Here is a 16889-nt window from a genome sequence, read left to right as displayed (position 1 = left end):
GCTCTCAAGGGATGCAAAGGGGATTAGGCATCTAGACTCACTGAATATTTATTCATTCTTTCAACAATGGTACTGAGTGCTTTTTGTATGACAAGTACTGGGTTGAGAGTTAAGAACAACACACTGTCTCTGGCTTTAAGAATAATCAGCAGAGTGCCCGTGTCTGTGCAAAATGGCTTGCAAGAGCCAATTGTTAAGTTTTAAGGCTGTTAAACATAAGCATTATTAAAAATTAAATTATATAAATATACAATTAAATAAATTATTTTTAAAACGAAGGTAATAAATACTTAAAACTCACCACTTCCTAACTACTTTACTACACGTCGCTATTGTCTATTGTTCTCCATTATTTATATCTATTTATGTCTGGTAGAAATACTACACTATACTGTACTATACTATCCTATAAACTGTAGTGTACTATAATACACAAAACTATACTATACTACACTATGGGCTACACACATCTCTGTCATATCTGTAGCTTGAAATCAGCTATGGTGGCAGTATTTACATCATGGAAATCAACAAATACTACAAATAGGGCTTTTTTTTTCCAGGGGAGCCACTTAAACATTTACCAGCATATCCAGGAACCTAATGTAGAAGCCAAGAGGGTCCTAGAGATTGCCAATTCAACTGCTACTGCAAATAACAAAGGGAGTGGCAGAGACTGTGGCAACTACAGGCTATATGCTCCTCTGGGGGCAGAGGCTGGTCAGGTCAAGACTTCTTATAAGACAACTTGAGCCTGGTATTGCCAGATTTTCTGATTTTTCAAGAGAAGAATTCAGATTTTCCTGTGAAATTTTCTACTTTAATACACCATATGGGCTATCCAAAAAATGTCTGCAAACCAGCTCCCAATCTGGTCCAATTTCTTCATTTCACAGATGAGGAAACTGAGACCTCACTGAGCTCATGATCTGATAGAGGCACAAGTTAAGTCATGGAAACTGTTGTGTCTCTAGTGGGGCACTCTCTCTGGCTGGCTCTTCCACAGAAATGCTCGTCCGTGTAGATTTTTCCTTTGTAAGAAACGGGCTGTTGACTAAAGTCAAGTGTGTATTCCCAGCCTCGTGAGTTCAAGGGCAGTTCAGTCGAAGCCACAAGATTCACTCCGTATAATGCACCATGTCCTCTCTAAGAAGTCTCAAAAGCATTAGGGACCTAAAAATAAACATTGGATCCAGAATTATCAAGGTTTTCTTTGTGACCAAAAATTGGATCAGCTGATTTTCCTTCCGACTACTTTACTGCATTCCTTGGATTGGCATCAAAGGATGTGAATTATTTTCGTAGGTCTCAAAATCAACTTCTAAACGGGTTTTACAAGTATATTGCTACCCACAAAGTATAAACATTTCTATTTCATCCTATTCTTAGCAGCATTGGGTACTAAAATTTTTTGTTTTCTGCTCATTTAATAGGTATAAAATGGCATTCATACTTTTGTTATCTCACTGTTAACTCTCTAGATTAAATATTTTTTAATATGTTTCTTAATTATAGCCTCTCTTGGGTAAATAGTCTATTTAGTCAGGCCTAGTCGTTTTCAAGTCCTGATCCTAGTAAACTAATCAACTATATAGGCCCTTGGGAAAGCAGTTTGGTAAAGCAACCAGCTGAGTATGACTCAGTTAAAATGAGTTTTTGTCTTTCCACTGACTAAACACCAATGTATCAGAATGAGTTGGATGTATTTACTTTTCCTCAAGCAGTTCTGGTACTTTTTAATTCTCTGCCTAGTATATCCTCCTCAAAGACCCCTTTATTCCCCTGAAACCACTCAAAATCCAGCCTTTCCTTCCCCCTGAACCCACACTTTCTTAGTGACAAAATTATAGAAAAGTTTCTGATACTGACAAGAGAGGGGAACATAAAAATACGATTCCTTTGTTTCATCCAGAAAGAAAAAGGTTCTAACTCAAAAAGAAAAATGATAACTATTACCGAGCCTTACCTGTTGTTTCTCAAACAATGTTCATAATCTTTCTTTGTGGGGAAAGAATAAGAATGCTGTAATGATTAAGAATGCTATAAAGATTAAGAATGCTGTAATGATGCCAGACTCTTCCATGAGCTGAGATTTCTTTGTTCTATCCCATTGACACCTAGCCTTCTAGAAGACCCTCTCCTCAGACAGAAGTCATCCAAAAGACTTCTTTCAGTAACTACTAAAAACAAAATCATTTTTTCTAGGAAAGGGAAGAGGGCAGAAGACAAAGGGGCTTAAAATTATACATATATGGAATCAGGCCAGAAAGCTCTGAGCTAAATCTGATTCTCTGTCATAAATTAATCCCCTTATTAAGCATATTTACTTTTCTTGCCTTTGTTCTATTTCAGTCTTCATTTTATTAACCTTTCTATATATGTCTTTTTTTTTTTTAATAAGCCAGAGGTCTTCAAATAGGGCACTTATACTCCTAGAGTATAATGTTCCCCTTAGGGTACATGCAAGCTATCAGAGGGGCACGTGGGCATGGATAGTTTTAAAATAATTATTTCTGGATCTCTGACTTCCTCTGACCTCTTTCCTAAAACTGATCCTCCTGAAAACTTGCCTGCAATCTCCTCTGTAGCCTCCCTTTAATGATTGCTCTGCCCCATTTGGCAAAATAAAGGCATGCCTCTCCCTCTTCCTGAATCTTAACTATGTGTATTACACCAGTGTATAAAATCCTCCCAGGTACAAAGAAGCCTTTACAGATACTGTTGTTGAGGTAATGGATGACTTTAGTTTAAATAACACATCCTGGGCTTCCCTGGTAGCGCAGTGGTTGAGAGTCCGCCTGCCGATGCAGGGGACTCGGGTTCGTGCCCCGGTCTGGGAGGATCCCACGTGCCGCGGAGCGGCTGGGCCCGTGAGCCATGGCCGCTGAGCCTGCGCGTCCGGAGCCTGTGCTCCGCAAGCGGGAGAGGCCACAACAGTGAGAGGGCAAACATCTGCTGTGTTTCACCTATTCAACCCTCACCCAGTCACCCCGTAACCCTGCAACCACTCATCTTTTTAACATCACTATAGTTATGCCTTTTCCATAATGTCATATAATTGGAATTATACTATAGTCTTGAATTCTTTTCAGACTTGTTTCTTTCAATGAGCAACATGCATTTAAGAATGCTTTATGTCTTAAAAAAAAAAAAAAAAAAAAAAAAAAACACATCCTTTTCCAAACTGCGTGATTTTCTTTTCTTTTTTTGTGTGTGTTCATCAATATTGAAGTAATAACCTGATTAATTTGTCAGGTTACAAATCATTAGAAATAATTGATGATAGACCACAACGTGAATTTTGGAAAATAAGAAGGAATTTAAATAATTAAGTTACATTCCTGAAACAAGATTTCTTGCAATTCCATGTACTTACATATATATCAACAAAGTTTTTCAATATTTTCATCTATAGAAGTGAAAAGTAGGATCAGGAAATGTAAATCAAAACTACAATGAGATATCACCTCATACCTATTAGAAGGGTTTTATCAAAAAGACAAGAAATAACAAGTGCAATAAGTAATATCCATATACAGATACACAAAATAGGGAAAATGTACCATCACTTTATTAAGAAATACTTTTCCTATAAAATTTAATTCATAATTTTAATAAGTATTTATCAACATTTATATGCATTATGTTTTGCTCCATTTGCAATAGTCACAGAGGCTAAAAAAGATGATTTCAATATGTATACATATATTCTTGCAAAGAAGTATGATGGGGTGATAAAATTCAATGAAGGAAATATTGGATTGGCCAAAAAGTTCATTCGGGTTTTTCCATAACATCTTACGGAAAAACCCGAATGAACTTTCAAATAAAATGGAAATAAAATACAAATTCCAAGAAAACAAGGAATGAGATAAAACTTCTGGTTTTTAAAGAGGAGTTTATTCATGTATTTTAAAATGCATAAAGTGGGTATTTTAGGTTCATTCTATACATTAAAAGGAGGAATATGTTTTATTTTAAATTATTATCAATATTTAAGTAATTTTAACTTTTATGATGAAAAAATTGTAGGTGTCTACTTACATATGTGTGAGGTTTTCAAAATTCTTTTAGAGGGTATCTAAGCCACATAAACCTCTTTGAGAAGTAGATGTATAAATATTTTGAGAAGTAGATGTATAAATAAAGTCAAAAATAAATAAAGATGGGACATCTCGCTGTACATCAGAAGAGCCCTCAGGTAAAAAAAGGTGTGTGTGATTTCAGGTACTGCCAAGAGTGCCTTTCATAGCAGGCTGCATGTTCATTGTTCTGGGGATTCTTAATTAAGATTTATCCCTACCAATCTCATGGAGGGGTATGCTTTTGAAAAGAGTATTAGAGATTGCCGTTTTGTTGTGTATATTACTGAAGAAGTTCATGAATTTCCACCCAAGGTTACATTCCAGTTTTCATAAAATAATAACAACTAGCTAGCTTTTATAAAATGTCTGCTATTTTCCAGACCAGTAGTTCTCCAGAGAAATTGTTATAAATGCAAATTCTCATACCCTAAAACTGTGGAATCAGAAACTCTGGACATGGGCCCCAGCAAACCTGGTGATTCAGATGCACCCCAAAGATAGTATTTACAAAACATCTGGTAGGGGGCCTTGAACACAGTAGGCATTTAATAAAAGCTAGCTGCTATTACTTTTTCAATAAATGGTTCATCCTAGCTCCCTGAAAGAAGTTTTCTAGTTAAGAGATCCTTGGAAGAAATAGTTCTATGTGTTCAATTATTCATAGGATAAAATGACTTATGTTTAAAATCAAACTCATTTGTCTTCTACTCAAAACAGATTTGTTCCTCCAACTTCACCATTTCTATTAAAGGCAAAAATACATACATAAATCTCTGAGGGTTTCAGCCAGAAACTTCTCTATTTAAAGACCATACTAGGTGATCTGAGGTGCCCATAAGCCTGGACATATTTCTTAAACCAGCCGCTTCAGGATGTGAAATTCCCACAATCAAAGTCACTTTATTGAGTTAGGAAATTGCGTTCACGAGTCTTATGTTAAAATTTTACGTGCGTTTCCTGAAGAAGACATGTATCAATGCAAAAGTCAGTCAGGAATTCAGAGTAACCAGAATTCACCTAGAAGACCCCTCAGTGTCTTGTGTTATTGCTGCTGCTGACAATGATGACGGTGATGGTGACAGGAACGTTCTTCTGGAAGAGGCAGTGAACTAGGTCTCGGGCACCAGGGATGAGGAGACAGCAGCATGTCACATACAGAGGAGCTGTGTGCGCTTCCACAGATATTCTGCCGTCACACTTAGAATACGTCTGGGAGGTATGTGTCACAGCACAGGAAATGAGTCAGGGAGGCCCAGTGACTTGCCAGAGTTCAAAGACCCAGGGAGGAACGGGCTTCACTCCCAGATCAGGACTCCACACACACGGGAGAGGCCACACACTTTGCCTTTGCCCTAGAAAACTGCAGGTGAAAATAGGCTACACCTGCTTCACAGCTGGACCTGACCTTAGGTCCAATCAGCTGTCAGATCATCCATTTTTCCCTGGGATTCCTCTCCATCCATGCCCATCGCCTTCTCTCAGGTTCCAGAATCTGCCATAGGGGTACTTCCTCTAATCTCAACCAGCACCCATAATTTTTGCACATTCTGTCTTTGTAAAACACTATTTTCAGCAGTCTACAATTTTTCATGTTTTTTTTTTTTACTGTCTTAGTGCAAGAGGTAGTTTAACTTCAGTGACTCTAAGAATCACTTAGGTAGCACACTGAATGCAGATGCCTAGGCCCTGTTTCCTCTGGTTCTGGTTTCATTGATCTGGGTTGGGGTCCGTGGATCTGGATCTTGATCACCTCCACGCAGGTGCTAGTGACCAGGTTTTCCTACTATAACCCACATTCTGAGAAACATTGCCTCTCAGGATCACATCCAAACTCAGTTTATCATCTAAGGTGCTCCAAGATTTGCTTACCTGCCCCACCCTTGTATACTAAACAGTAAATGCTGGCAGATCTTTGGCTATATGTAATATGAACTGAGAAAATGAGCTTTAATGTGTATATTTTAGAGCATATCGTGTTAAGCACAGAAAGCTAAGCTAAATCAAAATATCCAGAAGCATATGTATCTCAGAAGCATTTTTCTCCCTTGGAGGTACAGCAAACAAGAAACTAGAATGAGGAAAGATGACAGTGCCAAAGTGTGGCCCCTGAAGTATAAGCAACTTCTCCATGTAGAGGACCAGAATTCTGCAGTGAGATCTGGATTTGGAGGTGAGTACTATCTTTACAAAACTCTTGTGTCACAATCCATTGCACTGTCAAAAAATTGAGTTGAAAATTTGAAGGAATTAAGACCAAAACACAAGACCACCAATTTAAAAAAAAAACAAAAAGGCTTTTACAATGATCTTCTCTTGAATAAGAACAGTTGATAATTTATGCAATTTAAATTAACCAAAAAGACTCATTTTTTTCTATGTACATGATGATAAATAGTGTGTTCAATAAATAGTGTGTGTTCAAAAATAGTGAATGTGGGGCTTCCCTGGTGGCGCAGTGGTTGAGAGTCCGCCTGCCAATGCAGGGGACACGGGTTCGTGCCCCGGTCCGGGAAGATCCCACATGCCGCCGAGTGGCTGGACCCGTGAGCCACGGCCGCTGAGCCTGCACGTCCGGAGCCTGTGCTCCGCAACGGAAGAGGCCACAACAGTGAGAGGCCCGCTTACCGCAAAAAAAAAAAAAAAAAAAAAAAATAGTGAATGTATATATCTTGCCCATACAGCAACATATTGTTTTAATTAAAATTTGTTAAGTTGGGTTATATGATAATATTCATAAAACCTTGTTGAACATTCTTATGAGCTGCAATGCCTGGCTTTTGTTGAAGAACTAGCCTGCCAAACGCCATGGCTTCCCTCGAACCACCTCTGCTGAGGATTTTTCCTTTATTTACTCCTAGCAACAAAAAGTGATCAAAATGTTGGAATGCCCTTTAATGCACTGTGCTAAGCCCTTTAATGCACTGTCTCGTTCCACGCTCACAGTGACCCTATGAAGTAGGCGTTATCATGATCCCTAAATTATTCCAATGTGGAAACTGGGGCTTAGAGAAGTCAAGAAATTTTCTCAAGGCCATGAAAAAAGCAGTAAGTGGTGGAACCAAGATGCAATGGCTGATGAGAACAGAAGCAACCCACATTAGAAGGATACACTTGTAAGAAAGCCTTTCCTCCCGTCAGATTGTTTACTGTGCATGTAGTTGCATCACTGAGGGTACCAAGTTTCCCAGAGATGCACAGGATGTGGTAAAATCCACAAGGTAAACTGAACTCTCCGTCTTACTGCTAAATCCATCCTGACTCTCCTGTCATTGACCTAAGGTCTCCCACACCCACAACTCCTGAACTGACAACTTTTCATGCTAGAGATATGGAGGTGAGAGAAGTGAGCATGGTGGTGAGGAGGCAGGATCCCCCAGCAGTAGAACAGGTACCGCTTTTCGATAAATAACCAATGCTTCAATACTCAGCGTGGAGTGAGGAGAACTTGATACTCATCATACTGTGGTTATGACAAAGGGAAGCACAACAGGCATGTAGGTACCCTAGAAAACTCATTTGTTAACAAGTAAAATTTAAAAGTACATCAGGTAGCTGTTATGTTGAGGGTTGTTTGGTTTTTGTTCTTTCATTTCCTGGAATCCATTGGGTTGCAGTTCTAAGGGTATGGTTTTGATTTCATTAGGTTAATGATGCAAACTTTAGGAAGCATCAGAGTCACCTGGGGGCTCCTTAACAGCCGGGTTACTGGGCCTCGCCCACAGGCGTTTCGATTCAGTAGATTTGAGTGGGGTCACCAATTGTCACGTCTTATAAATTCCTTGGTGATGCTGATCTGAGATCACATTTGATAACTACTGAATTAGATTATCAGCATCAGATTAAATCATGGTGAGTAGAATTTGTTTGTTTTCCAGAGCATTTCTCACACTTATTGAACCGAATTTAAGATTTTTAGAAGCCTCAAAATCCATCAGGTTTAAAGATGTGTGCGTTTCTGTTTTTGTTTTTTTTTTACTTATAGGTCTATTTTTTTAATCTTCTTTTGTTTGTTTGTTTTTTTTGGTTTGTTGTTGTTGTTGTCTTACATCACTACTTCTCAGATGTGTCATTAAGGATGACAATTCTCCAAAAGATGCCCGAAATCTTACTACCATTCCCAACAGACCGTTTATTTCCCCCAAATTTTTGCCCAAAGTTTGGAGAATATACTCTACAACTCTTACTCAGGTATTCTGAACCTTGGTCTCTATGATTCTATAAAGAGTTTCTAAAATCTTTTCCCTCCCATGGTTCAGTTGGGGAAAATCTTACGAAGTTAAACTTGCCGGGCTATGGGTCCTTTGAGCCATTAGGGGGCTCCAGACGCACAGGAATGGCTTGGAATGGGCCTCTCTCGAGTAGCGGTTAGCAGCTCAAAATGATGTACTTTCTTCAATACCAATTCAAAAAGCTGCCCTAATTCCTGTCAAGTTAGGTTCCTCAATTAAATGAACTCCTATCCTCGAGGAAAGGGTTTTATGGGCCTATTTTAGACCACTGAAAGCCAGAAAGATTAAGAGAAAAATTACCGTCCTTGAATTTGGACCTTGAAACAAGCACGCTACACTTTGTAGCTCAAAGTGGTCCAAGGACCAGCTGCAGAATCACCTGGGAGTTAGTTAGAAATGCAGAAGATCAGGCCCCACCCCAGACTTTCTGAACCAAAATCTGCATTTTAACAAGATCTCCAGGTGATTTGAATACACTTTACGATTTGACAAGCACTGTCATAGATTACCAAAAGCCCACCCTCTACTTTTATCTTAAAGCATTTATGCCTCTGTTCTCCCTCCTATATATCATCCTCATCCCTCAGAATAACATAAAACCGATCTTAAAATTCCACTTCTCTTGATCTGTTAGGGATACATGTTAAGAAGTTTTAAAACAGTTTTTTTCCTGAGGCTACTTTGTGGGGTCATTAAAAATGCAATGGAAATGTACTACTTAGTGGCAGGTGGCAAATCATCCCACGATTAAGAAATTTTTCTGACAATCATGGACCGGGGCTAAATGGTATCCAAATGGCTTGTGTGTTCAGTCAGTTCAGGCAGAAAAATCCATAAATTCAGTCAGAAGTGTCAGTCTGGTAGCCCTGTGAAATATAGTCCTTAACCTTCTCTTGTCTTGGTCAGAACCGCTTTTTATACAGGTGACCCCTTCTCTGTTCTCTCAAGCCTGCCTTCCTGGGAAAATCAGCCTGCAGGATATAAAAGACAGGCTTAAATTTATCTTCTCTTTCTTTATACTTGTCCATAACACAAACACACACACATACTTCTTTCCTCTTGAGCTAAATGTAAGTTCAGCACTTCTCTTGCCTTAATGTTTTCCTAATTAGCCTTAACATTAAAACCAGCTGCTACTGCAGTGTCTTTTATAAAGCATCAGAGGATTAATTGACTCATTATGTGGAAAGAGGAGGATACATATTTAAGGGAGCTTTTTGTTTAACTTGGGTTATAAATTGTAGCTCATTTTCTTTATTTACACTTTCCCTACCCTTTACATCTCCCATAACTAAGGGGTTTTTTGGTTTTATTTTTATAGTTGATGATTTCTTTGTTTCTTTAAAGTGAAAACAATTCAGCATCTAGATACTGACTACTGAGTCAAAACAAACGCTAAAGCTCTAAAAGCTGCTTGTGTAGTCTTTGCTTTCACACAGGAGGACCAGATTGGGCGCCAGAGGGACCTGGCTATATTCCTGCATTAAACAGCTCTAGGTTGCAGGCAAGCTCTTCAACCTTGCTGAGCATGAGTTCCCTCATATCAAATGGAGTTAAAATTGATTCTACCCAGCTAACTAATGAAGTGGCTATAATAATAACATTAGATAATATATAAAGTATTTTAAATGCACCTTATATATAAAGCAGTATAAACATCTATGCCACTATCTAGTTAGTGATCCTGGGAAATCAACACCTAACTGTAATAGTTAAAAGTCATTTAATTTTTACTATATTCCAAATGCTTTACATAGAGAATTAATAAGTGTATTTATGAAAGTGTTATATTTCGTGTTCTATGTATTACACATCGAATAGATACTGAATAAGTTGGTTAAGACATTTGAATGTTAGGTTAGGCTAAGGACTTAACATGCATTTTTTCATTTTGTTTCACAGCAACCCAATTAGGCACATACCATATACGTATTTCCCCTATTTTACAGATTCTCCTGTTGCGGAGCACAGGCTCCGGGCGCGCAGGCTCAGTGGCCATGGCTCACGGGTCCAGCCGCTCCGCGGCATGTGGGATCTTCCCTGACCAGGGCACGAACCCGTGTCCCCTGCATCGGCAGGCGGACTCTCAACCGCTGCGCCACCAGCGAAGCCCCAGACGTTTAATTTTAACTCGGGTTTATGTGGCTACAAATTTCATGGTTTTTTGTTTTGTTTTGTTTTGGTTTTGCTTTATTGCCACTTTTTCTCTGGGACTCAGCTCCTGTTTTACAAAAAGAATGATCTTTGGAGATTTTATCCAGCTCCAAAATTCTATGATTCTGCATCTTGCCTTTACACGCCTTCACCCTCCACTCTGTCCTCAGAATGTCAAACCAGAGTACAGAGGCCTAGACCCAGGAGAAAGTACACTTGGGCATCAAATACAAAGGAGACAAAAATGAGGTCAGACAGCATCTGAAGACAAACACTTTCCTTTGAGATGGAAGATCTCCACAAGAATAGAAAAAATGAGAGGGAAGAAAGAAGAAATCTAAGATGTTTCCAGGAACCCATTCCTAAGAGACGAGCCATACTATTACCCCACTGTCAGTCCAGCCTTCAAACAACCCCGAGGGCCCAGTGCTTGTCCAGTGGTGGCATGAATGTCCTTGTATGGTGGCTTTATAAGACTGTTCCTGGATTGCAGAGATAGTCATCAGTAAATAGGTCCTACTTATAAGTCATGAGATCTTGAATCCAAGTTGTGTTCAGGTTTTGTCCTAAAATAAGCTCTCTGTAAGAAACACTGGATCATTTTTTAGTGAAGAGTGGACTGATTGTCTAAATGTTTGAGTGTAAGATTAGGAATTGTGGTTTGCAGTCCTAGGAACAGTTTCACATTTTTGCTGAATTGCAGTAAGAGTAACATTTATTCTGTGCTATTTACTGAGTATCAATTAAGTTTACTGTATATTATTTCTAGTCTTTCAGTAAGTCTCCAAGGTGAGTACTACTACTGGATCTTATAGCTGAGGACACTAAGCTTAGAGATGTTACTGACCCGAGATCACACGTGAGTCATGGAGCTGGATTCAAACTCTGGTCTGGACTCTAATGCCAGAATTTCCTCCAGGACATTCTGCTCCCTGTCCAAGACCTCTCCAATCCCTTCAGTCCCTTGGAGTATTGGAGTTAATGGGAATATTTACTCATCCTGAAAGGCCAGATAGGGGCAGGGATGAGATCTTTCCATGATTTTTTTTATTTTGATAGCTCTACCAATTAAAGAAAAAAGACAACCAAACAAAAGCACCAGAGTTAAAGCTGATAAAGGAATAATACTGAGCTGTTCCCAAGTTAATGCTTAATCATAATTATCATTAAACAAAATTTTAATAGAATTGTCATTATTAACATTACAGGAAGTAATTGGTCCAATATGGCAGGAAGTAGTTGGTGGTTAAGATGCAAGTAAGGTATTCCTAAAGCCTGAAACGGAAATATATTCTAGTGACAGGCCCAGTGCCTGGCCAGCTGATACCCTAGTAAGTAAAGAATGATATTGAGGGTTTAGACTTATGGAATAGAAGAGGGAATCTGGGTCGATAAAGTGAAGGTAACGTCAGCCAATTAATGGGGTAGGGGGGTCATAGATGGTGCACAGGGACTGGCGAGGCATATCTCGTTTTATAATGTGCATTTAAAACACAATAATTAGGTGCCTTATTAAATTATACGCACATATATGTCACATGTAGCACATCCAGACAATAAGGAAGGAAGTTTTTCTGGCCTGTCCCTTCTAAATCCCAGAATCTTGACTGAAACAGCCACCTGGGATCCATCTAGGCAAGATTTCTGTTTTTTCAACAATAGTTGAAAGCATTTTTTAACTCGGGACTATAAAGTTTGAGAATTGGTCACCATGGAAGGAAAACATACAAAGACTATATGTATAAATATACAAACTATTTGAACATATATATACATCAAATTTCATACACAATACTAAATAATAAAGTTATTAACATCAGCATCCCCTCACACGGGAACAGATGAAACCCTTTGTAAGGTGTACCAAGGAAATGTCTTGGTCTCAGTCTGTTCTCTGGGTGCGTGAGCCTGATTCTGTGAGACCCAACTGCACACCAATCTCAGCATTTGTCTGTCTGAAGTTGCTCCAATTCTGACTTTCAGAATACTCTCAGCCACACATTTCAAAGGATGTTTGCTTTATCCCAAATGCAGGTTGTGGGTACTGATGATCTGGGAAGGGACATTTCTGAATGTGCAGCATCCCTGTGTAGCTCTGTACTAGCAGTGTGTTCCTCTAGCCTGCCATGCGTTGCCCAAGTGAAAAAGGCTGAATTTTTGGCAAGGGAGGAAAAGCTCCCATATTTACCAAAGTCATGAACTCCATGACTACATCCACTCCCTGAATGTGTAATAATATATCAATAGACAATGGAGAGATTTATTGTTAAAACTTGAAAAATAATTCATTTGCAACATTGATCTCTCTCCACTTTAAATGTTTCCAGAATAATCCTGATTCCTTGTTATATTCCCCATTCTTCTTTCTGAAGGATCTCCAGTGGGTATAGATGTCCAGGTTGAAAGCATTGACAGTATTTCAGAGGTTAACATGGTAAGTTTCTCCATGAGATACTTTTTATGAAAGGATAGAGTCTCAATAGTGTCAAACTCACTGGTGTTTTAATAAATCATCTTAATTATGTATGTTACTTATTTTTCCTACTTTGCTTAATAAAGTTGAAGTTGCTTTACTCTCTTCTATCCACTTCTTTCTACCTCTGATTAAAATTCTCATTCCTTTCCTCCTCTTCTCTTTTCCTTCTAATGGCTTTACAGTGGTGGAGCACTGAAGGACATGATATATTTAGCTATGTGACATGAACCAGAAACAACTGCACAAGAAGAAAGGGTGGTCATAATATATGTGAAATATGAAGTCACAACCATGAGTCCTTACCCACAAAATGATAAACACCTGAATCTGGGTTGATAGAATGCTTCCAGATTTTTCAGTTAATACTAACTTTGCTTATCTGTAGACAAACAACAGCAGAGAACAAAGGATTTTTTAAACTCATAGCACTAAAAATTTAAATTAAGAAAAGTTTGTCCATTCCCTTAGAGTTTCTAGAAATCCAGAAGAGACTGCCCTTATTTTATTTTTGCACTGAAATATTTGCCATTTTTATGGAGTAGTACTTGCAAACCACCATCACTTAAAACTTTAAACTGATTATTATCATTTTCCTTTTAGCCTTTTCCTGTTTCCTTTGCCATTTTATATACTTTGCTTTTTTGTTTCCTCTTCCCCATTCCCCCTAACCTGGTTTTACCATTTTAGCTATATTTATGTTTTAATATCCCCTACCATAATTTTTCCATTTCATTTTCTCTACTCCCACTTTAGAACTACCGAGTCTACATAATTACCAGAATTGTGTTTCATTTAAGTAATTTTAAGCTTTTTTCAGGTACTTTAAGAATAATATTTACTTGCACAAACATATACATTATTGATGTAATTCCTTTTTACCTACTACTATTCTGTTAATTTGTTAGTGTCTCAGAGCTTTGTGTAGCCCATTTTAGTATATTTTTCTATGCCAAATAAAAAGTGTGTTATAGTTTCAAATTTTCAACGTCCATTTCCTTGTTCTCACCTAAGTGATGTATATTCTTATATTTGAATCACTCTTTCCATCTAATTTTGTTCTCTTCAGTTGTGTTGTCTTTTCCATCATCTCCTGTAGTTGTCTTTCTTTTGTTTCCTATCAACGTTACACTATGTGCAACTGTTAATGACAAGGGCCCTAACAGGTACTCACTGGTAGGATGCAGCTTTGAACATGTTTTGGTTTTGGTTGTGGTTTCAATTTTGGATTTGTTCCTACCTCCCCCCAAGTTTTAGACAGTTTGTGAATGCCGTTAGATAGGGCCTGTGCCCTCCAGTTTGCCCTGGAACCCATGCCTGGCTTTCCTCTTAGGTTCATTCTGCTTTGTTCATTGGTGTTTCCCGCCAGGTCCTGATCCAGGGAGACATCTGAAGTTGCAACTCTTAGCCAAACGCTTATTGTCTTTCATTTTCTACTTTGAATATGGAAGCTTGGTTTTTGCAGGGGGCTAGAGGGTGATAAAAATAAAACCAGGGAATACCCCCTCCATGAATAGAGAAGATATGAATTAGTTTCAAACTCCGTTTTCCATCTGGAAAGATTTAGTTTGTCGTTTATCTAATCTGGTCATTTCATGTATGTTAATCCTTGCATTTTATTCCCTTTTCTGGAATCTTTTACATGTGTGTTCTTGTGAAATTTTCAAAAGTTGCTTTGAGATATTTTTTGGAATAAAAGTATTTTTGATATATGAACTGTGGCTTATATATAGTGTTTTTCATAGAATTAAGTATTGAAATTTAGATTCTACATATTATTTTTAGTATGCAATTACCACAAAGATAATTTTTTTTACAAAAGAAGAGAATGAAAGAGAGAGAATAAAGTAGGGATCTCTTAAGGAAGCAGGACCTAGAAAATATAAATCACTTAAAATTGAAAGAGCAAATAATCTTTTCATATGTAAACTTAATTAATATTTTTATTTATAGTGATTCCTTCAACTAGTCATTGCCATCCAAATGCTAACTAAATGAAAATTACAGGACACATAAAAATTCCAGAAAAGTCTAAACAAGATCTTCTATGGCCCAACATCTGGTTTCAGTCTTCAGTTAATGTCCTTCTAGTCCTTGTCATTATCTAATTTAATATTTATTTCAGTTCAATATCAAACCTTAAATGAAACTTCCTTCATTTTAAGCACCCTACTCCCAGAGGGAATAGCACCACTAGTACCCACTATTCAAAAATGCCTTGATTAGAAAGCGTTGGCTTTTCCCTTACCAAAAGTGGCTTTTAGTGACATTTTCTTGAGCCTGTTGTGCTCCAGAAGCAGGCTCTCATTTCGCCTCTCCTGGCATGATCTCTAAGTGATACCTGAATGACCCAGTCTGCATCTAAAAATCTCATTGTGTCTACCCCACAGCCCCCAAAACTGGACCTCATCCTTTTCTCCTGAATAAGTTCAGCCTTAGTACTCAGTATAAGCAAAAACTGGTCTGCATTCTCCATGCCTAATTTGAAAAAATCATCAGTGACCTCCAGTGTTGGCTTCTTTTGCTTCTCATTTATCATTTTCCCATGCTCCCTTGTCCCACCCTGAATTCACTTTCGATCCCTTTTAGTTTTGTCCTGCTCTCCTCAAAACAGGCTGTTCAGCACGCTTCTCATGATAGTGCCAACTAGTGGTGACGCTGATGTACCACTGACATGTATATACCAATGTCTGCCATTTGACTTCATAGGCTCAGTATTTGCCCAGTGCCCTTCTGATCAGATTGAGCATCTAAAACCAAATATATGCTCATTAAAGCAATCCATGCAGTAACCCACAGGATTCCCTGTGGAGTAGTGTTACAGTAATGAATGAACCATTCTATTTATTCACCCTCACTGTAATCCAAAATTACACAGGGCTGATGCTCCCAGATTAACGCAGAGCAATAACACAATGTACCTCTATTCTGATCCTAAGAAAAACAAATGAGCTCATCATTGCTTGATGACTTATTTGTGGTTTACTGAGATTTGTTCTTTGCTTGTGTAATAAATGTCAAAGTTCTATTATACGTGTTATTTCAAGAAAAATAGGAGTGTTGTTAGGAAATAAATGATAGTATGAAGAAAGCATTTGGGAAATGTAAAACACGTTGTCGTTGCCCACACCCAATGACTTGGACGAAGATAGGAGAATTTCTGTTCAAACAAAATATTTAATGTCGTATCTGAGAGCCAAATAAAACTCAAATTATTGACTAACCATTTTTTTTTCTGCTAACATAATGTTAATATAGCTTTCCCCCTCATCCTTACCTCCTTACAACTGGAATACACATTAACAATTCAAATACCTGAGCCATACTGGATCAGAATCTCTGGGAACTAGCTTCTGGGGAATGTGCCATTTTAACGAATTCACAGGTGATTCTTTTGCACACTAAAATTCCAGCACCACCATTTCCTGGCCTTCTTTCTGTCTCTCAAGAAGAGGGAGATCATTGTCGCTTTTTCAGAACCTCTGAAAACATGCTTTCCACTAACAGCTCCAATAAAGGCTGTGTCCAGGTTTTTGTGGGACTGTAGTTTTTTCAACTTGGGGAGGGCTTCTTTAAAACAAAAACAATATAAATGTATGGATACAAAATCAATCACAAAAGTGAATATTTATTTATAATGAGAAAAAAATCAAAATAAAATACCAGACCATGGAGTTTCAGGTTCCTTTCTTCTGAGATCTCTTTAGGTGATTTACCAGAGTGCTTAGGTAGAAATGCTTCCTGGTTATAACCTGTTTCCCTTCACCAACTTGAATACTTGATGGTTTTCAGAAACTCTCAACATTCACCAGAGTCCAGGTGAGGGAGAGGCTCTGTGACTGAAGCTCAGTAGCTTCATTCTAAATCTACTTGAAAATATAAGATATTCACGGACAGGTCACTAACACCCATGGAAACCAATCGAGACTAATAGTATTGATTGGTCAT

The 16889-nt window shown here is 38.2% G+C and overlaps 1 protein-coding gene across 1 annotated transcript in view; it reads left to right on the top strand.

Moving 5' to 3' along the window:
- The window catches only part of GABRR3 (gamma-aminobutyric acid type A receptor subunit rho3), a 72813-nt gene that overhangs the window by 35120 nt on the left and 20804 nt on the right, over nucleotides 1–16889 (top strand). Inside the window, exons 3-4 of the mRNA XM_024759235.1 lie at nucleotides 6143–6255; nucleotides 12841–12902. Of these exons, the coding sequence (XP_024615003.1) occupies nucleotides 6143–6255; nucleotides 12841–12902 (175 nt within the window). The remainder of the gene's footprint in view (nucleotides 1–6142; nucleotides 6256–12840; nucleotides 12903–16889) is intronic.

This window comes from Neophocaena asiaeorientalis, unplaced genomic scaffold, assembly GCF_003031525.2.
Source record: "Neophocaena asiaeorientalis asiaeorientalis breed wild unplaced genomic scaffold, Neophocaena_asiaeorientalis_V1.1 scaffold197, whole genome shotgun sequence".
Classification (NCBI taxonomy): domain Eukaryota; kingdom Metazoa; phylum Chordata; class Mammalia; order Artiodactyla; family Phocoenidae; genus Neophocaena; species Neophocaena asiaeorientalis.
The sequence above is the reverse complement of the archived record's forward strand: the minus strand, read 5'-3'. Positions and strand labels throughout refer to the sequence as shown.